The sequence below is a fragment of the Schistocerca serialis genome, chromosome 1 (genome assembly GCF_023864345.2).
Source record: "Schistocerca serialis cubense isolate TAMUIC-IGC-003099 chromosome 1, iqSchSeri2.2, whole genome shotgun sequence".
NCBI lineage: Eukaryota > Metazoa > Arthropoda > Insecta > Orthoptera > Acrididae > Schistocerca > Schistocerca serialis.
The window spans coordinates 1,185,842,588-1,185,864,473 of record NC_064638.1 but is presented as its reverse complement, the minus strand read 5'-3'; the positions used below and the strand labels follow the sequence as shown (position 1 = coordinate 1,185,864,473).

At 44.5% G+C, this 21,886-nt stretch overlaps 1 protein-coding gene across 1 annotated transcript in view; it reads left to right on the top strand.

The window, feature by feature from the left end:
- The window catches only part of LOC126418759 (uncharacterized), a 462,747-nt gene that overhangs the window by 260,451 nt on the left and 180,410 nt on the right, over positions 1–21,886 (top strand). Inside the window, exon 3 of the mRNA XM_050085687.1 lies at positions 4,505–4,646. Coding sequence (XP_049941644.1) covers positions 4,524–4,646 — 123 coding nt within the window. The 5' untranslated portion in view covers positions 4,505–4,523. The remainder of the gene's footprint in view (positions 1–4,504; positions 4,647–21,886) is intronic.

The window sequence follows — 21,886 nt, the reverse complement described above, 5'->3', positions numbered from 1 at the left end:
CGAAAAAGTTCAAAGAAGGACAGTTCGGTTTGAATTATCGCGAAATAGGGAAGAGAGTGCCACTGACATGATACGGGAGTTGGGGTGGCAGTCATTAAAACAAAGGCATTTTTTGTTGCGGCAGTATCTTTTCATGAAATTTCAATCAGCACTTTTTCCTCAGAGTGTGAAAAAAACATTTGTCAGCGCCCACCTACATAGGGAGAAATGATCGTCATAATAAAACAAGAGAAACAAGAGCTCGCACGGAAAGATTTAAATGTTCGTTTCTGCCGCACAGTGTTCGAGAGTGGAACGATAGAGAAATAGCGTGAAGGTGGTTGGATGAACCCTCTGCCAGGCACTTAAGTGTGTATTTCAGAGCAGTCAGGTATATGTAGATACAGATCCTTAAAAATCCTTGATTGTACCTGTGTAAAGAGAATAACGATTAAAATAAAGATTTTTCTGGTGGTAAACAAAAGGGTTAAACGTCAAATGAGAATTGGTTTAAATCAGACTAGCGATAATATAACGCCTGACGCGCGTCCAGGAAAGGTAATGACTACTGTGTAGGAATTGTACTGTCACTTTCTTTTCTTTTTAAGTGACAAAATTTTGTCCTGTTCCCGTGAGTGGCGCCGTCACAGCATCCCTTCAAGATGGCTGCTACACTTGACGTTCGTCAGAAGCAACGTGCTGTCATAGAATTCCTGTGCTGTGAAAACGAGACAGTGGGAAACATATACAAGAGGTTGAAAAAGGTGTATGGAGATGCTGCTGTCGATCGCAGTACAGTTAGTCGGTGGGCAAGCAGGTTACGTGGTGAAAGCGGGCACGGTAATATTGGGGATTGTCCTCACAGCGGCAGGCCTCGTACTGCACACGCTCCAGACAATGTGCAGAGAGTTAACGAATTGGTGACTGCTGACAGACGCATCACAGTGAACGAATTGTCACGCTACGTTGGGATAGGGGAAGGAAGTGTTTGCAGAATACTGAAAGTGTTGGCGTTAAAAAAGGTTTGTGAGAGGTGGGTTACCAGGATGGTGACAGCGGCTCACAAAGAAACAGGGAAAACGGTATGCAGCGAACTTTTGGAACAGTACGAGAGTGGTGGAGATGAATTTCTTGGAAGAATTGTGACAGGTGATGAAACATGGCTCCATCATTTTTCACCAGAGACGAAGAGGCAGTGAGTGGAGTGGCATCATGCAAATTAACCCAAGAAAAAAAATTCAGTACCACACCTTCTGCTGGAAAAGTTATGGCTACGGTGTTTTTCGATTCCGAAGGACTCTTGCTTGTGGACATCATGCCAAGTGGAACCACCACAAATTCTGATTCATATGTGACGACACTGAAGAAACTTCAAGCTCGACTGAGTCGTGTTCGACCACATCGGCAAAAGCAGAATGTTTTGCTGTTGCACGACAATGCACGGCCACATTTCAATCAAAAAACCATGGAAGCCATCACAAAACTCGGACGGACAACACCGCAACACCCGCCTTACAATCCTGACGTGGCTCCATGTAGCTATCATCTCTTTGGGAAACTGAAAGACTCTCTTCGTGGAACAAGGTTTGAAGATGATGACTCCCTTGTGGACGCTGCCAAACAGTGGCTCCAACAGGTTGGTCCAGAATTTTACCGTGCGGGTATACAGGCGCTGATTCCAAGATGGCGTAAGGCAGTTGAGAGGGATGGAAATTAGGTGTAGAAATGAAAATATTGTTGCTGAAAGATGTGTGTACACACGGTAAAACTTTCAAACATGCAGAATAAAAGATGGATTTAAAAAAATAATAGCGTGCATTTGTTTTGGAGTGACCCTCGTAAAACACGAACATTAGTGACTGAAGGTATTTTTCAGTTCATACTTCCATTTTCTTTTCTGCATTGTGGGTGTGGGTAAGTATAGTCTGTCGGTAAACTAGAGCGAGCGAGCGAGTCCCCACTCTGCCAACCCAGCTACGTGACGCGGCGGTCCTACAGGCTGTTTCACAACATAGTACCGGCCCTGCCGCGGCGCGCGCTTCAAATCTGTGGCGAAGCCGTGTACAGACACGTCTCGGCGGCGTTTATTTTTATACAAATGCATTAAGACCATAAGGAATACAGAAAACGATAGCGTCTTCCGAAACACAACATTATAGAGTAAATAATATTAACATAAGAACGGTAGTCAGGATTCTATTACAAACATAGAACCAATTGCCTGTTCAAGTGAATGTGTATGTTCCTCTATTGCTATTCGTAAAACGAACCCCCATATAATGCAATTAGTCTTTAGAATTTAAGTCTTGTTCTTTTTTTGTGTTTCTACTAAAAGGGAAAAGTTTTCTTTGAATGACTGCATCGAAACTTAACAATTCTTGCAACACAAAGTGTTTAAAACGTAAGCAGAAATTTATAATTTTGTGTGTTGTATTAGTCCGATTTGCACTCCTTTTTTGTCACTGTCTTCGAACATGCCTCAAAAGTATGTGTTCAATGTTATGCATATTGGGTACTTACTCTGTTGTCAGCTGTCAGAAAGGTTACATGTGTTTTGGTAGCGTCAACGTCTATTTATTTTGTATAAAAATAAATTAGAGAATCTGTATTAAATTTTGCTGTAAGAATGGAATAAAGTGTGTGAAATTTTTAGAAATGGTAAATATTGCTTTTGGTGAGCCTGTTATGAGTAAACTAAGGGCAGACAAGTGGTATAAACATTTCAGAGCAGGGCTTAAAGGACAGCAGTTTTACAAGCATGGATGAGATTAAAAATGCCCAGTTAAGAGACCTATAAACTATCCGTCCGCAGCTCGTGGTCGTGCGGTAGCGTTCTCGCTTCCCGCGCCCAGGTTCCCGGGTTCGATTCCCGGCGGGGTCAGGGATTTTCTCTGCCTCGTGATGACTGGACGTTGTGTGATGTCCTTAGGTTAGTTAGGTTTAAGTAGTTCTAAGTTCTAGGGGACTGATGACTATAGATGTTAAGTCCCATAGTGCTCAGAGGCAGCCATAAACTATCCCGAAGAAACAGTTCCTAAAGTGTTTCGGGAATTGGAAAAAGCACTGGCATAAGTATATAGTATGTAATGTGGAATATTTTGAAGAGGATAACATTGCTGTAGATTAACAAAGTTCTTACCAAAAAATAAAAATTAATATGTGAACGCACCTCGTATGTCATGCTTTTTGCTTAGAAGTCTAGAATCGGTGTACATGTTTCGAAGGAAATTTCAGCAGTGTTTAGAATAGCTGTTGCGCACATGTTTTAAGCAATGTGTCTTAGAATCAGGTGAACAGTGACAGAGATAGAGATTTAGTGTTCCATAAGCATCAAAGGTTTTACGTGATTGGCTCAAAAGGCTCTGAGCACTATGGGACTTAACTGCTGTGGTCATCAGTCCCATAGAACTTAGAACTACTTAAATCTAACTAACCTAAGGAGATCATACACATCCATGCCCAAGGCAGCATTCGAACCTGCGACCGTAGCGGTCACGCGGTTCCAGACTGTAGCCCCTAGAACCGCACGGCCACTCCGGCCAGCTTTTACGTGATTTTGAACTATCTGTAACGATGGGTTTCCTCCCAAAATTATTAGTTTTCCTTCTTGGCGATTCTAGTAAACTATGCAGCTTATTTTTCCATTCCTTACTTATGCGTCATATTAGCTGAGGCTGACGTTTGCATAAATTGCAGCCCTTTTATTGGGACTGGTAATATTAGCCAACAGCAGTTTTTGGGTCGCCTCTTTCGTACACGCTGTAATAACATTAGAGACGATCGAACGCTCGTTACTCCGCAAATACCTCCTCTTCTTCGTATTCTGCACATTTTATTGCAATGCTAGACGATTATCAATCACTTCCGGATATCGAAGTACATCACTAACTATACAAAGTTAACTCACTGACGCAGGCACCTAAGATCCCACGAACAGAAACGACGTATATCACTGCACGTCGATCTACACTGCTAGACACATCGCGGGCAACAGATTCGGGTGCCCCTGTAGGCTGGTGGCAGCGTTCTTCCGGGAGAAGCCACTTCCCCCACCAATAGCGCTGCTGGCTCTTGAGTTTACAGACGGACTATAGGAAGAAACGCACGCCACGGCGGCCTCGTTAGTGCCAAATACCGGCCCACCGGTGCCGAGACGGCCTTGTGATTCACTGCTGGACGACTCACTTCCGCCGCCCCCGCACTCCGCAGGTGCCGCCAGACAGCCAGTCGCGAGCCGCACACAGCAGCTGACGCCGCCAGCCGAGTGCTCCTAATCTTCTGCCGCTGCCACTGCTATTTCCCCGCGCAGTCCGCGGGCGGTTCCTTCTGCACTGTGCGCGCCGCACAAAGACGCCCGCAGCCTCGCACAGGTAGGCGGACGCTCGCTAATCGCCGGCGATGGGCTGATTGGCGAATTTCCGCCGCCGGACGAGGCGACAAGTGTCGCGATGGACTCATTTCCTATTGTAGAGTGCAGCAGCAGCAGGTGTTTACAGCGGGCGCTGGGCGCCGTCTGTTGTTGCAGGGGGGATGCGCGGCCCGCGATGACGCTGGAGTCGCCGGTGGCGCCGGCGCCGTCGCCTTCGCGCGACGCCGAGACGCCCAGCAACAAGGGGCTGCTCAACGGGCCCGGCCAGAACAACTGCTTCCTCAACAGCGCCGTGCAGGTAAGCCGCGCGCTCACAGCCTGCTGCTTCGCGCAATCAGCTCATCAACTCACATAATCGAGCTGCTGACAATAACCGAGCTTTCGGAGCCTACGTCAGCACAGGCATGCTCTTCAGTTATGAGTCGCTGACCCTTTCCCCAGAAAGGGGAGGTCTTGGTGTAGTCCATGTCCACGACAGAGCTGTGGCCCTGTATGTCAGCTCACACATCAGGCTGTGGCGCCACCACGCGGAAAGTTTGACAGGTTTGCTGTTGTAGTCCTTAGCTCCGCCCTCCTTTATGCCCCCACTCACGACGCAAGACATACCCCCACCCTTCTACTACTACGGGAACTTTTACATTGAACACAGCTATGTCCGTATCGCAGTACCACCGACGAAACAGGCGTCGGCGCGGGATATATATCATGTCCTACAGCAGAGGCGCCCACCAAATATCGTGGAGACCAAAAGCCCTCAGGTTCATTGGAAGGTGGTGTGGAAGACGATTCACGCGGTTACACTGGCCACAGACGTCCGATCCACATGGTACATCACAGTCAATGGTAAACATATCACCCGATCACCCCTCCACAAGGTAAACATGGCGGAATCGCCTCTATGTGGAGACTGCGGGATGCCAGACACGGACGAACACCGTCTCACATGTGGTGCGGCAGAAAACGTATGGCGCTTGGTGCGGCAAATTTTGTCGTATTTTCCACGAGTGACTCCGGAACACATTACACCTCGGTTCCTACTATTTCCGGATCAACAATATTTCCCGCGCACCAAGACCAGCGCTGTCACGTGGATCCGTGCGCATGCGGTACACTACTTATTTCAAGATGGACCTAAAGATGTATTCGACTTTTGGAACTACCTACAAGAACGTCATTGCAAGATCGGTTTTTTTTTTCCGTCATCAGTCTACTGACAGGTTTGGTTTGATGCGACCCGCCACGAATTCCTATCCTGTGCTAACCTCTTCATCTCAGAGTAGCACTTGCAACCTACGTCCTCAATTATTTGCTTGACGTATTCCAATCTCTGTCTTCCTCTACAGTTTTTGCCCTCTATAGCTCCCTCTAGTACCAAGGAAGTCATTCCCTCATGTCTTAGCAGATGTCCTATCATCCTGTCCCTTCTCCTTATCAGTGTTTTCCACATATTCCTTTCCTCTCCGATTCTGCGTAGAACTTCCTCGTTCCTTACCTTATCATTCCACCTAATTTTCAACATTCGTCTATAGCACCACATCTCAAATGCTTCGATTCTCTTCTGTTCCCGTTTTCCCACAGTCCATGTTTCACTACCGTACAATGCTGTACTCCAGACGTACATGCTCAGAAATTTCTTCCTCAAATTAAGGCCGGTATTTGATATTAGTAGACTTCTCTTGGCCAGAAATGCCTTTTTTGCCATAGCGAGTCTGCTTTTGATGTCCTCCTTGCTCCGTCCGTCATTGGTTATTTTACTGCCTAGGCAGCAGAATTCCTTCGTTGACTTCGTGACCATCAGTCGTGATGTTAAGTTTCTCGCTGTTCTCATTTCTTCTACTTCTCATTACCTTCGTCTTTCTCCGATTTACTCTCAAACCATACTGTGTACTCATTAGACTGTTCATTCCGTTCAGCAGATCATTTAATTCTTCTTCACTTTCCCTCAGGATAGCAATGTCATCAGCGAATCGTATCATTGATATCCTTTCACCTTATATTTTAATTCCACTCCTGAACCTTTCTTTTATTTCCATCATTGCTTCCTCGATGTACAGATTGAAGAGTAGGGGCGAAAGGCTACAGCCTTGTCTTACACCCTTCTTAATACGAGCACTTCGTTCTTGATCGTCCACTCTTATTATTCTCTCTTGGTTGTTGTACAAATTGTATATGACCCGTCTCTCCCTATAGCTTACCCCTACTTTTTTCAGAATCTCGAACAGCTTGCACCATTTTATATTGTCGAACGCTTTTTCCAGGTCGACAAATCCTATGAAAGTGTCTTGATTTTTCTTTAGCCTTGCTTCCATTATTGGCCGTAACGTCAGAATTGCCTCTCTCGTCCCTTTACTTTTCCTAAAGCCAAACTGCCCGTCACCTAGCGCATTGTCAATTTTCTTTTCCATTCTTCTGTATATTATTCTTGTAAGCAGCTTCGATGCATGAGCTGTTAAGCCGATTGTGCGATAATTCTCGCTCTTGTCAGCTCTTGCCGTCTTCGGAATTGTGTGGATGATGCTTTTCCGAAAGTCAGACGGTATGTCGCCAGACTCATGTATTCTACACACCAACGTGAATAGTCGTTTTGTTGCCACTTCCCCCAATGATTTTAGAAATTCTGATGGGATGTTATCTATCCCTTCTGCCTTATTTGACCGTAAGTCCTCCAAAGCTCTTTTAAATTCCGATTCTAATACTGGATCCCCTATCTCTTCTAAATCGACTCCTGTTTCTTCTTCTATCACATCAGACAAATCTTCACCCTCATAGAGGCTTTCAATGTATTCTTTCCACCTATCTGCTCTCTCCTCTGCATTTAACAGTGGGATTCCCGTTGCATTCTTAATGTTACCACCGTTGCTTTTAATGTCACCAAAGGTTGTTTTGACTTTCCTGTATGCTGAGTGTGTCCTTCCGACAATCATATCTTTTTCGATGTCTTCACATTTTTCCTGCAGCCATTTCGTCTTAGCTTCCCTGCACTTCCTATTTATTTCATTCCTCAGCGACTTGTATTTCTGTATTCCTGATTTTCCCGGAACATGTTTGTACTTCCTCCTTTCATCAATCAACTGAAGTATTTCTTCTGATACCCATGGTTTCTTCGCAGCTACCTTCTTTGTACCTATATTTTCCTTCACAACTTCTGTGATGGCCCTTTTTAGAGATGTCCATTCCTCTTCAACTGCACTGCCTACTGCGCTATTCCTTATTGCTGTATCTAAAGCGTTAGTGAACTTCAAACGTATCTCGTCATTCCTTAGTACTTCCGTATCCCACTTCTTTGCGTATTGATTCTTCCTGACTAATGTCTTGAACTTCAGCCTACTCTTCATCACTACTATATTGTGATCTGAGTCTATATCTGCTCCTGGGTACGCCTTACAATCCAGTATCTGATTTCGGAATCTCTGTCTGACCATGATGTAATCTAATTGAAATCTTCCCGTATCTCCCGGTCTTTTCCCAGTATACCTCCTCCTCTTGTGATTCTTGAATAGGGTATTCGCTATTACTAGCTGAAACTTGTTACAGAACTCAATTAGTCTTTCTCCTCTTTCATTCCTCGTCCCAAGCCCATATTCTCCTGTAACCTTTTCTTCTACTCCTTCCCCTACAACTGCATTCCAGTCGCCCATGACTATTAGATTTTCATCCCCCTTTACATACTGCATTACCCTTTCAATATCCTGATACACTTTCTCTATCTGCTCATCTTCAGCTTGCGACGTCGGCATGTATACCTGAACTGTCGTTGTCGGTGTTGGTCTGCTGTCGATTCTGATTAGAACAACCCGGTCACTAAACTGTTCACAGTAACACACCCTCTCCCCTACCTTCCTATTCATAACGAATCCTACACCTGTTATACCATTTTCTGCTGCTGTTGATATTACCCGATACCCATCTGACCAGAAATTCTTGTCTTCCTTCCACTTCACTTCACTGACACCTACTATATCTAGATTGAGCCTTTGCATTTCCCTTTTCAGATTTTTAAGTTTCCCTACCACGTCCAAGCTTCTGACATTCCACGCCCCGACTCGTAGAACGTTATCCTTTCGTTGATTGTTCAATCTTTTTCTCATGATAACCTCCCCCTTGGCAGTCCCCTCCCGGAGATCCGAATGGGGGACTATTCCGGAATCTTTTGCCAATGGAGAGATCATCATGACACTTCTTCAATTACAGGCCACATGTCCTGTGGATACACGTTACGTGTCTTTAATGCAGTGGTTTCCTTTGCCTTCTGCATCCTCATGTCGTTGATCATTGCTGATTCTTCCGCCTTTAGGGGCAATTTCCCACCCCTAGGACATGAGAGTGCTCTGAACCTCTATCCGCTCCTCCGCCCTCTTTGACAAGGCCGTTGGCAGAATGAGGCTGACTTCTTATGCCGGAAGTCTTCGGCCGCCAATGCTTGCAAGATCGTACGGTACCCAAAATACAGACAGTATTTCTCTAATTACCTAGGGAGTGCCCTACGCGACCCTCCACGCAGCTGGATCACCAACAGGTAGGAGAAGACATCCATTGAGTGAGCTGACAAGACTAAGTTCGATTCTCGGTGGAATACAGACGACACACTTGAAGACGTACCTGGATGATGAAGCGTAAGGAGAGTAGCGACACACTCTTCTGCAACATGTACGCAGCACTTTTTTTTTTTTTTTCATTTTTCCCATATACATTACCTCAGTGTAGGAACGTGCCGAGATATTGTTTTCCTTACTCAGAGCACGATGCGGTGCTAGGTACAGTTATTTTTGTTGTGGTATAAAGTAAAACCAAATTAAGAATAATATTAAAAACAGTAAATAAAAATAAATAAAAATTCCCACAAAAGATTTCCCCTTACCATCCCTGATTCCTTGACGGGTGAGTGGGGGGGGGGGGGGGGGGGGGCGGCGGCCAGAACATCTGCTTCCTCACCAGCGCCGTGCAGGTAAGCGACGCGCTCACAACCTGCTGCTTCGTGCAGTCAGCTCATCAACTCACGCAACCCAGCTGCTGACAATAACCGAGCTCGAGTCTCCGTCCAGCAGCAGTTTTAATCTGCCCCGAAATTTAATAATAATGTACAGAACAATGGAAAATACAACTGATTAAAATCACTCCACTCCATAACAGTGGTGGTCCTGGCACAGCAACCGTAATATGTCTCTAGATGCAGAATAAACAGCCTTGGCTCTACATGGTAAGCATATTTAATATCCACGTGTGACGCGTTTCGCCTTTCCTAGGCATCATGAATGATGCGAAACGCGTCACACGTGAAGATTTAATAAACCTACCATGGGCAGCCACTACTCTTTTTTTCTGTATCTAAATTAAATTGAGGATCTGTTAGATAAGGACCAGTTTGGCTTTAGGTAAGGTGCTGGCTAACGAGAAATATGGGTCCCCGCAGTGAAGTTGTGACGTCACAGTTGTTGCCTTGTTGACAAACATTGTGAGTGCTCCGCTCCGTCCGGGGCTACGGGAAATCAGTATGTCAGTTAAAAGATACCCGCAGGGCGTCTTAGCTTTATCATGGTTCAAATGGCTCTGAGCACTGTGGGACTTAACTTCTTAGGTCATCAGTCCCCCTAACTAACCTAAGGACATCACACACATCCACGCCCGAGGCAGGATTCGAACCTGCGACCGTAGCAGCAGAACGGTTCAGGACTGAAGTTTCTAGAACCGCTCGGCCACAGCGGCCGGCTGGAAGTAATCTCCGGCGTTCCCCAATAAAGTTTTATAGGCCTTCTGTTGTTCCTGATCTATATTAACGACATAGGAGACAATCTCAGTAGCCCTCTTAGATTGTTTGCAGGTGATGCTGTCATTTATCTTCTTGAAATCATCAAATGACCAAAACGAATTGCAAAGTGATTTAGATAAGATATCTGTATGGTGCGAAAAGTAGCAATTGACCCTGAATAAAGAAAAGTGTGAAGTTATTCTCATGAATACTAAAAGAAATCCGCTAAATTTCGGTTAGGCGATAAGTCACACAAATTTAAAGGCTGTAAATTCAGCTACATACTTCGCAATTACAATTATAAATAACTTAAATTGGAACGACCAGATAGACAATATTGTGTATAGAGCAAACCAAAGACTTGTGATTCATTGGCAGAACACTTAGAAGGTGCAACAGGTCTACTAAAGAGACTGCTTACACCACGCTTGTACTCCCTATTCTACAGTATTGCTGCGCGGTGTGGGATCCGCATCAGGTGGGACTGACGGATGACATCGAAAAAGTTCAAAGAAGAGCGGCTCGTTTTGTACTATCGCAAAATAAGGGAGATAGTGCCATACGCATGATACGTGAACTGGAGGGGCAATCATTAAGAGAAAGGCGTGTTTCGTTGCGACGGGATCTTCTCATGAAATTTCAATCACCAGTTTTCTCCTCCGACTGCGAAAGCATTCTATTGGCACCCACCTACATGGGAAGAAATGATTGCTCGTTTTTCCCGCGTGCCGTTCAAGAGTGGAATGGTAGAGAGACAGCTTGAAGATGGTTCGTTGAACGCTCTGCCAGGCACTTTATTGTGAATAGCAGAGTAATCATGTAGATGTAGATACATGGATAACACAGACAGGAGGAAGAGACAGTAGGATAGCATATGCGTTAAGACAGCAGGAAAAAACTTCCGCGATACTACAATGAGCTGAAGAGGGTAAGAACTGTAGGTGGAGGTAGGGGAAGACAGAGACCGGAATATATTCAACAAATAATTGGTTCAAATGGCTCTGAGCACTATGGGACTTAACAGCTATGGTCATCAGTCCCCTAGAACTTAGAACTACTTAAACCTAAGGACATCACACAACACCCGCAACAAATAATTGAGCAATTGAAGTGGCAGCAGACAGTTTTAATCTGTTACGAAATCTAATTATCGCGAACAGTCAACGGCGCATCCTAATATTCACTGCAGGAGAACGCCATAGTTTAGTAGCTGGGAAGTAACTCATCACAGTTCGATGCTAAACAACAATGGCTACATTTGCTGCTCGAATTCGCTCCAGGAGTCTTGTACTATTTGAGTGATCAAGTTGTGTGTGTCCCATCGTTAATACGACGAGCGGAAACGGAAGTAACTTTTTGTACTGAGCCAGCTCTTATACACCCAATTGCAAATAAGCTAATATGCTGAACACGGACACTAATGCCGAAAGCAATTACCAGAGAACTGGGAATCGACAAACGCGACGTCTGGCGTGTGGGAGTACTGTAAATGTTAAGCGCTTTGTGTGTCAAGAAGGGAGCGCCAGAGACGACTCATTAGCTGAGCAAACGCAGACCTACTTGTCTCTGTGAGGTGAGGTGTGCCCTAGGAGGCGGGGCGCCAGCATTCTGTGCTCGCGGGCTGGACTTCGTCTCTGCCTTGTAACACGTCAGCCGTGTTGTCAGCATCCAACTCAAGAGGCTGGAACTTTACGTAATAACCAGTTGAAACAGATACCAATACTGCAGTTCCAGCGGTCAGGTGGAATGTTGGCAATACAAGTTCTGTTTGTCTGGATTTTTGTTTCCTTCTGTTGTTAGTCTTCTGAGTAGTTGGATGTTGCCCGACATGACTGCTTCTCTTGGGCCATCTTCTTCATCTCAGAGTAGCACTTGCATCTAGCGTCCTCGATAATTTGTTGGATATATTCCAGTCGTTGTTTTCGCCAAGATACTTACTCCTTCAGCCCCCTCTAATACCGTAGATGTCATTCGCTCATGAACACACACCCTCTCAACATGGCCCTTCTTCAAGGTTTTCACTAAGTTCCTTTCGTGCTGATACTGCGGAGAAACTTCTCATTTCTTATCAGTGTATCTGATTTTCAACATACTTCTACAACTCCAAATCTCAGACGCTCCGATTTTCGTCCTTTCACGTTTCCTCCCATAGAATATTGTGCTCCAGAAGTACAATTCCAGAAATTTCTTCATCAAATTAAGCTTTGTTTGATATCAGAATACTTCTCTTGGCCAAAAGTGTGCCCCCTTTGCCTGTGCTACTCTGCTTCTTATATCCTTCTTGCTTTGCCATGTGTGCTTTTGCTTTCAAGGTAGCAGAGTTCTTTCACTACGTCTTCTTCGTGGTCCCCAATTTTGACGTTAAGTATACCGCTAACCCCATTTGTGCTACTCTTCATTGCTTTTGACTCTCTTCGGTTTACTCTCAGTCCATATTCTGTGGTCAGCACTGTTCAATCACTTCAATAGGTTCCGTAATTCTTCCTTGTTTTCACTGAGCATAGCAGCGTTGTCAGAAAATCGTAACATTCGTATCGCTTCACCATGAATTGTAATACCCAGTCGCTATTTTTATTTATTAAAATTTATGTACTTGAACGCTTTTAGGCCACAGCCATCATCAGAATCTATCAGACAGCAAATACAGAAATGAGAAGTACTAGCTATACAGGTTTTTACAATAATTATTCTATTTGTTGTCTGAGAGACTGTGATGGTGGCTGTGAGTGAGACGCCGGCCGAGGTGGCCGAGCGGTTCTAGGCGCTACAGTCTGGAATCGCGCGACCGCTACGGTCGCAGATTCGAATCTTGCCTCGGGCATGGATGTGTGTGATGTCCTTAGGTTAGTTAGGTTTAAGTAGTTCTAAGTCTAGGGGACTGATGACCTCAGAAGTTAAGTCCGATAGTGCTCAGAGCCATTTGAACCATTTGTGAGTGAAACTTTTGATAGCGCTCATGGCGAACCTAATATAGAGTGGCGATAATGATCATGGACTAGTATAATATTCTTTGTAGACAGAATTTTAATACACTTCGAGAAGTTTTATTTCCGTCATTATTCCTTCGACGTATAAGATTAACAGTTGGGGACAAACACTGCATCCTTGCCGTGCGCCCTCAGATCTGAACATTTCTGTCTTTGTCTTCCAGTCTTATTGTTCCCTCTTGGTTGTTCTACACACACTGTATATTACCCCTCTTTCCCTATAGCTTACGCCTATTTTACTTGGGATATCAAACGTCTTGCACTAGTTTTTGATGTGGAAAGGTTCTTGTGCGACTGATAAATCGCATGAAACTCTCTTTTGAGTTTGCTAGATCATGCCTCAATTATCAGACGCCAAACCAGGACTGCCTCTGGTGCCTTTACTTTTCCCAAAATCCAAAGTGATTGTTATATATCAAATCCACAGTTTTCTTTTCCACTCATCTCCACATTATTCTTGTCAGAAACTTGGATGCGTTAGCCGTTAAACTGATTGTGCGACGATTCTCGCATTTACCTACCTTTGCTATCTTCAGGAAAATGTGAATGATGTCCATCTGAAAGTTCGATGGTATGTCTCCAGTTTCTTAGAATGTACACACAAACTTTAATATTGCCGAATGAAACTTACAACGACCATTGTCATCTGGCCCTCTCCCACCAACCCTAGAATGTAGAGTACGTTTTATTCATTGTAGAATTCATATATTTCTAGAGGCGAGCGTATAACCATCAGTTCTCTGGAATATAGTAAGTTTTTTGTGTTATCTACAAAATGTATTTCGTATTCCAGGCACGTCTCGAAACTGACCAAATCATTTACAGTGCCCGACGGTAAAAGTGACGCACACAGAAGGAGAACAGAAAGAAAATGAATATGAGCAGTTTGAGACGGTACGAGATGTTATTTTAGTGATTACAATACCGAGTCAAATTTACAAGGAACTTGTAAATTTACTTACCAATACGACCTCCCCGTCGGAGGTTCGAGTCCTCCCTCGGGCATGGGTGTGTGTGTTGTTCTTACCATAACTTAGTTTAAGTTAGATTAATTAGTGTGTAAGTCTAGGGACCGATGACCTCAGCAGTTTGGTCCCATAGAAGCTTGCCACAAATTTCCAAAATTTCCTACCAATATGAGGTTGCGCCTCCTCTGGCTGGAAGCATGACCTGGAGTCTGGAGTACAGAATTGCTATTCATTACGGAATTGTCATACAATTCTAGAAGTTAGTAGATAACCATCAGATCTTTGGGACATTGTAAGTTTTTTGTCACGTAGGAAGTTTAGTTCCTGTGGCAACTGACCAACTCATTATATATATATATATATATATATATATATATATATATATATATATATATATATATAGACAAATACGAGTAGGACTCGCGATCTAAGTGCTCCACTTAATTGTGCATGTACACACTTCATCTGTAGGCTTTGATGAGTGAGTTTGCGAGTATCGAAATATGTGACTTAATGGCCGTATCTTTTGATTGCATTTGTTGTGGCTTGGCAGGACAGCCAAGCCACTAGGAGGAAGCCGAAAGGCACGCGTTTAAGCTCACGCAGGCTGGCGTGAGGTCTGGAACAGTTATAGGAGTTGAGTCTAGTAAAAAAAAGTACGTTGCTTCTGGAATACTTAACTTTAATCCACAATTGGTGAACATCGGTCTGACGGTACATGCATCACAAGATAAATAGCAATTGATAATGGCGCCTTGCTAGGTCGTAGCAAATGACGTAGCTGAAGGCTATGCTAACTATCGTCTCGGCAAATGAGAGCGTAATTTGTCAGTGAACCATCGCTAGTAAAGTCGGCTGTACAACTGGGGCGAGTGCTAGGACGTCTCTCTAGACCTGCCGTGTGGCGGCGCTCGGTCTGCAATCACTGATAGTGGCGACACGCGGGTCCGACGTATACCACCGGACCGCGGCCGATTTAAAGGCTACCACCTAGCAAGTGTGGTGTCTGGCGGTGACACCACAGCATTAACTCGGAAGCTTCAATTTCTTATACCGCCAAGTGACCGTAGACCTTAGCATTTGACGTAAGTTTCGAGTTAATACCTCCGTTACGGAGAAAATGGAGTCGTAACGGACGGGGGTGTTCAAAAAGTCTCCAGCAGTGCCGTATGATTGTTAGCCGCGCATGCCGTATGAATGTTCGCCTGCCTGGGTTACTTCCCTTCAAGTGGACTCTCCCAATATTTCACTGTTTTGTTTATCTCAGCTAGCGTCAGTAGCATCGTTGGTGTGTGTCGTTACGTGTTGACATGAACGTTTAATTCCTTTGTTCATTTCGTTTTTGTCACTGTTAAAATGCTAACCATTGAAGAATGTGTATTTTTAGTCGAACAAGTGTTCAAAGCTGGCGGTAAACATACAGTTTCAGTTCGTCAAACATGTAATTCAGTTTTCCCGGAGACAACACTCCCACATCGCGATACTGTGCGAGATGCGACTAACAAATTTCGAAGTACGGGTTCAGTGACAGATGCACCGAGAAGTGGTCGTCCTAGCGTTTTGTCTAGTGATAAACTACTCGATATTTCCGATAAAATGTCCATGAGTCCGAACAAGTCAGTAAGAAAACTCGCCCAGGAAATCGATGTCAGTGTCGGAACGGCCCACACAGCTGTAAGGAAAACATTAGAGCTTTTGCCATTCAAACTGACAGCCATGCAAGAACTGAAAATTGCGGATCGTGGCAAGAGACTGCATTATTGTCAATGATTCAAAAATTTCGTTCAACAAAATGGAAGGGATATTCTTAATTAAACGTTTTTGACTGATGAGGTGTCGTTTCATTTATCCGGGTACATGAACTCGCAAATTCTCGTATGTGGAGTACTGCAAATCTATTGTGTATTCATGAGAAACCACTTCATTCTGTGAAAATAGGAGTTTGGATTACAATTTTTAGACGTCGGGTTGTGGGTCCCATGTTTTTCAACGAAACAATAAACGCACAACGATATGGTTCAAATGGCTCTGAGCACTATGGGACTTAACTTCTAAGGTCATCAGTCCCCTAGAACTTAGAACTACTTAAACCTAACTAACCTAAGGACATCACACACATCCATGCCCGAGGCAGGATTCGAACCTGCGACCGTAGCGGTTGCGCGGTTCCAGACTGTAGCGCCTAGAACCGCTCGGCCACTCCGGCCGGCGCACAACGGTACTGTAGTGATATTCTGTACCTATTCATAGGAGAACTTGTGTTAAGTGAAATACTGAACGGTTATTTTCAACAAGATGGTGCAACCGCGCATACAGCTCGCGTTTCAATATCACTGCTTACTGATGTTTTTGGCGATGCCATAATTTCACAGGGACTTTGGTCTCCACGATCGCCTGACCTAAAACCACCTGACTTTTTCTTCTGGGATGCAGCGAAAAAGACTGTCTATAAAAACCGTCCAAAATCCATCGATTAATTGAAAACTGCAATATCCATTTTTACTGCTTCTGTTAATAGAAGAAATGTTACAGCTTGTGTTTGGAAACATGATTAGACGAATTGAATTGTGTATTCAACAACAAGGGGGGACACTTTCAACATCATCATCATCATCATCATTTAAGACTGATTATGCCTTTCAGCGTTCAGTCTGGAGCATAGCCCCCCTTATACAGTTCCTCCATGATCCCCTATTCAGTGCTAACATTGGTGCCCCTTCTGATGTTAAACCTATTACTTCAAAATCATTCTTAACCGAATCCAGGTACCTTCTCCTCAGTCTGCCCCGACTCCTCCTACCCTCTACTGCTGAATCCATGAGTCTCTTGGGTAACCTTGCTTCTCCCGTGCGTGTAACATGACCCCACCATCTAAGCCTGTTCGCCCTGACTGCTACATCTATAGAGTTCATTCCCAGTTTTTCTTTGATTTCCTCATTGTGGACACCCTCCTGCCATTGTTCCCATCTACTAGTACCTGCAATCAACCTTGTTGATAAGGTAACCTGAATCCACCCAGCTTTCGCTCCCGTACAACAAAGTTGGTCGAAAGATTGAACGGTGCACAGATAACTTAGTCTTGGTACTGACTTCCTTCTTGCAGAAGAGAGTAGATCGTAGCTGAGCGCTCACTGCATTAGCCTTGCTACACCTCGCTTCGGTTCTTTCACTATGTTGCCACGCTGTGAGAATATGCATCCTAAGTACTTGCAACCGTCCATCTGTTCTAACTTTGTTCCTCCTATTTGGCACTCAATCCGTTTATATTTCTTTCCCACTGACATTTCTTTCGTTTTGGAGATGCTAATCTTCATACCATAGTCCTTACATTTCTGATCTAGCTCTGAAATATTACTTTGCAAACTTTCAATCGAATCTGCCATCACAACTAAGTCATCCGCATATGCAAGACTGCTTATTTTGTGTTCACATATCTTAATCTCACCCAGCCAGTCTATTGTTTTCAACATATGATCCATAAATAATATGAACAACAGTGGAGTCAGGTTGCAGCCTTGTCTTACCCCTGAAACTACTCTGAACCATGAACTCAATTTACCGTCAACTCTAACTGCTGCCTGACTATCCATGTAAAGACCTTTAATTGCTTGCAAAAGTTTGCCTCCTATTCCATAATCTTGTAGAACAGACAATAACTTCCTCCTAGGAACCCGGTCATATGCCTTTTCTAGATCTATAAAGCATAGATACAATTCCCTGTTCCACTCTTAACACTTCTCCATTATTTGCCGTAAGTTAAAGATCTGGTCCTGACAACCTCTAAGAGGCCTAAACCCACACTGATTTTCATCCAATTGGTTCTCAACTAATACTCGCACTTTCCTTTCAACAATACCTGAGAAGATTTTACCCACAACGCTGATTAAAGAGATACCTCTATAGTTGTTACAATCTTTTCTGTTTCCATGTTTAAAGATTGGTGTGATTACTGCTTTTGTCCAGTCTGATGGAACCTGTCCCGACTTTCAACATTTAATGTGAAAATTTGAAAGTGAAAATGACTACTAAATAAATTAATAACTTGTATTTCACTGAGTTTTCTTTCGGTATATTCACTCCGGCATTCGGCACGCGCGGCTAACAATCATACGGCACTGCGGAGCGACTTTTTGAACACCCCGCAGTTCCCTTTTTATCGAGTGAGATACGGAAACCTAAAAATGGCAATTTTTGAGTCTTGGCCCCCATCCCCCTGGACAAATCTCTGCAGCGACCACGTTGTTTACGAAATGACCGGCGCGCTGCCTCGGTCGAGCAAGCGTGTCTGAACACGCCTGCGAGAACCCAACAGCCGCCAGCGTCCCTGCGGCGCGTGGCCGCCAGTTTACACAAGGTCCGGACCGTGGTAGGCAGCTCCCGCTACTGCTGTCGCAAACAGATCCACTCAGTGCTGCGTCTTGTAGTGTTTTCCAGTGTGTGCTTGTGCACTGACATCGTTTGACGAAAATACCTATTCGTCATCTTAGTGCTGTATGATTGGAAAACACGGTACGTAGGCTCCTCCAGGGGTTTGGTATATTTGTTAGCACTTTCAAGCAATTCAAGTCCGCTTATAAAGTGGGTTAATAGTTCCCGAAAATCTCTCGAGCCCCAAAGGAGGGAAATTAACGACGGCGGAACGCGTCAGCCGAATTTCGTAGTGTTTCATAGCTGCTTGGGCGTTCTTGTTAGCCACAGCTGCTACGAGTGTTACTTTGCAATTTAATGTGAAAACAGTGAACAGTTGTGATCGTCAAGCTACACACGCGCACGCAAGAGGAAGACGTGATGCCCCGCCCCCCGCCTATAGAGCTGAATGAGCGGGAAATTCCCGACGGTGCAGAAAGGTGAGATACCTACGCCTGTAGGTGATCATTGGCATTTTTTTAAATTGGATCTTGATCTGCTCAGCTGTTCATTCATGTTACAGAAATATGTTACATATTTTTTATTTATCATAGACTAACGATAATTTAATGTTTGTGTGTGCTTATTGCAAAGCAAAATGTGCTTACGACATGTTGCAATGCAATGTAAAAAGGCTGACTTCTATGAGTCACTGAATTACGTCATAAATCAGACGTACCTTGCTGTATGCTTCAGTTGACTGTACTCTGATAACTTGTTCAACGAGATAATGAGACGTCTCAGGCACTTTTCCTGATATTGACTACACGTATGGTTTAAAAGTGGTAATCACAAGATCCAAGAAATCTGTTAAAAGCGCTAATAATTCATACAGTTCTGAATGATCGTTTACAGGTTACGACGTTCGGATGCCACGGACCTATGTTCTGTGTACCTAAATCGGTAATACTATTTGCGATTAAAGCAACATGGATAACATGCTTAAACTACTCGTGCTGTCTTATTTGTCGCTGGATTGCATATTTATTAGATTGTTTATGCTAATTTCCGCATAGTCGAATAAAATGTTGTAAGTAACGAATATTGCAACTAGGTACAATTCATTCGAATATGTTTCTTTCTGCGTTCAGATCAGGTACTACGTGCGACTGTTCGTTTCATTAATGTCTGTCGAAATGTGTTGTCCATGAGAGTGAAAATATAAACTCAATTACTTTTTTTGTGCTAATTATGTCGGCTGGTAAGTGAGCTGTTTCGGCTAGATAGTGGCATGCTGGTACCGTACATAGTATTTATATAATTCGTTTGACTATTGCCCAACAGGCAGGAAAGACACTACCACATTAAGTAAGTTAACAGTTTGAGACTGAAGGTGGATTTGATGTTTTAGATCTCTTCTAAATGACTGGAACGTGGTGTATGTGTAAGCGTAGAAAATCCTCTTGGAAAGTATAAATCTTCTGTTGTCGCAAAGGAGACCCGTAGCCAAGAGTCCGCAGAAGTGCGATTCGCAGTAGCCTGTCCCGACCTTGGCAATTGCCGGCCTTGGAAGCTTGCCTAGTTCCCGCCCCGCCGTGATGAATGCGACACGGCTTCCTGCGCGCATTCAGTATATGGCAGTCAACACATTGGCACCAAAGACACGTGCGCTGTTCACTTGGTGACATTGTAATGGCCGTGCTAGCGGGTAAAGATGGATGGGTAGATATGGAAGATCGCCCACCCGTCGCTAGTATAAGGAATTCGTTTCTGTATATACACTCCTGGCCATTAAAATTGCTACACCACGAAGATGACGTGTTACACAGGCGAAATTTAACCGACAGGAAGAAGATGCTGTGATATGCAAATGATTTGCTTTTCAGAGCATTCACACAAGGTTGGCACCGGTGGCAACACCTACAATGTGCTGACATGAGGAAAGTTTCCAACCGATTTCTCATACACAAACAGCAGTTGACTGGCGTTGCTTGGTGAAACGTTGTTGTGATGCCTCCTGTAAGGAGAAGAAATGCGTACCATCACGTTTCCGACTTTGATAAAGGTCGGATTGTGGCCCATCGCGATTGTGGTTCAACGTATCGCGACGTTGCTGTTCGCGTTGGTCGAGATCCAATGACTGTTAGCAGAATATGGAATCAGTGGGTTCAGGAGGATAATACGGAACGCCGTGCTGGATCCCAACGGCCTCGTATCACGAGCAGTCGGGATGACAGGCATCTTATCCGCATGGCTGTAACGGATCGTGCAGCCACGTCTCGATCCCTGAGTCAACAGATGGGGACGTTTGCAAGACAACAACCATCTGCACGAACAGTTCGACGACGTTTGCAGCAGCATGGACTATCAGCTCGGAGACCATGGCCGCGGTTACCCTTGATGCTGCATCACAGACGGGAGCGCCTGGGTGCACGAATGGCAAAACGTCATTTTTTCGGATGAATCCAGATTCTGTTTACAGCATCGTGAATGTCGCATCCGTGTTTGGCGATATAGCGGTGAACGCACATTGGAAGCGTGTATTCGTCATCGCCATACTATCGTATCACCCGGCGTGATGGTATGGGGTGCCACTGGTTACACGTCTCGGTCACCTCTTGCTCGCATTGACGGCACTTTGAACAATGGACACTACATTTCAGATGTGTTACGACCCGTGGCTCTACCCTTCATTCGTTCCCTGCGAAACCCTACATTTCAGCAGGATAATGCACGACCGCGTGTTTCTGGTCCTGTACGGGCCTTTGTGGATAAAGAAAATGTTCGACTGCTGCCCTGGCCAGCACATTCTCCAGATCTCTCACCAATTGAAAATGTCTGGTCAATGGTGGCCGAGCAACTGGCTCCTCACAATACGCCAGTCATTACTCTTGATGAACTGTGGTATCGTGTCGAAGCTGCATGGGCAGCTGTACCTGGACACGCCATCCAAGCTCTGTTTGACTCAATGCCCAGGCGTATCAAGGCCGTTATTACGGCCAGAGGTGGTTGTTCTGGGTGCTAATTTCTCAGGATCTATGCACCCAAATTGCGTGAAAATGTAATCACATGTCAGTTCTAGTATATTTGTCCAATGAATACCCGTTAATTATCTGAATTTCTTCGTGGTGTAGCAATTTTAATGGCCAGTAGTGTAGATTTCTAAGTGGGGCCTCCTAGCATTTTTTGCAGTCAGATCCACTTCAGGGGAAGAAACCTGAGAGTAAGGACGTGTTCGTTAGAAAGCTGTCATTTGCGTTCATGAGTGTTACTTTTCCTGAAGAACAAGACGCATTACTAAATTAGCGACGACATATGGGAAGGGAAGGAGTGGCAGTCTTACTGAATAGTGGTGAATAGCAGATACAATGGCTCAAATTAGGAACAATCGTTTCTGGAAACAGCTGGATAATTTTACTTGAGAAATTCTGTGTTACATGTAAATGTATACGCGAATATCGCCATTTTCAAAGGGAGAAATCCAACGTAG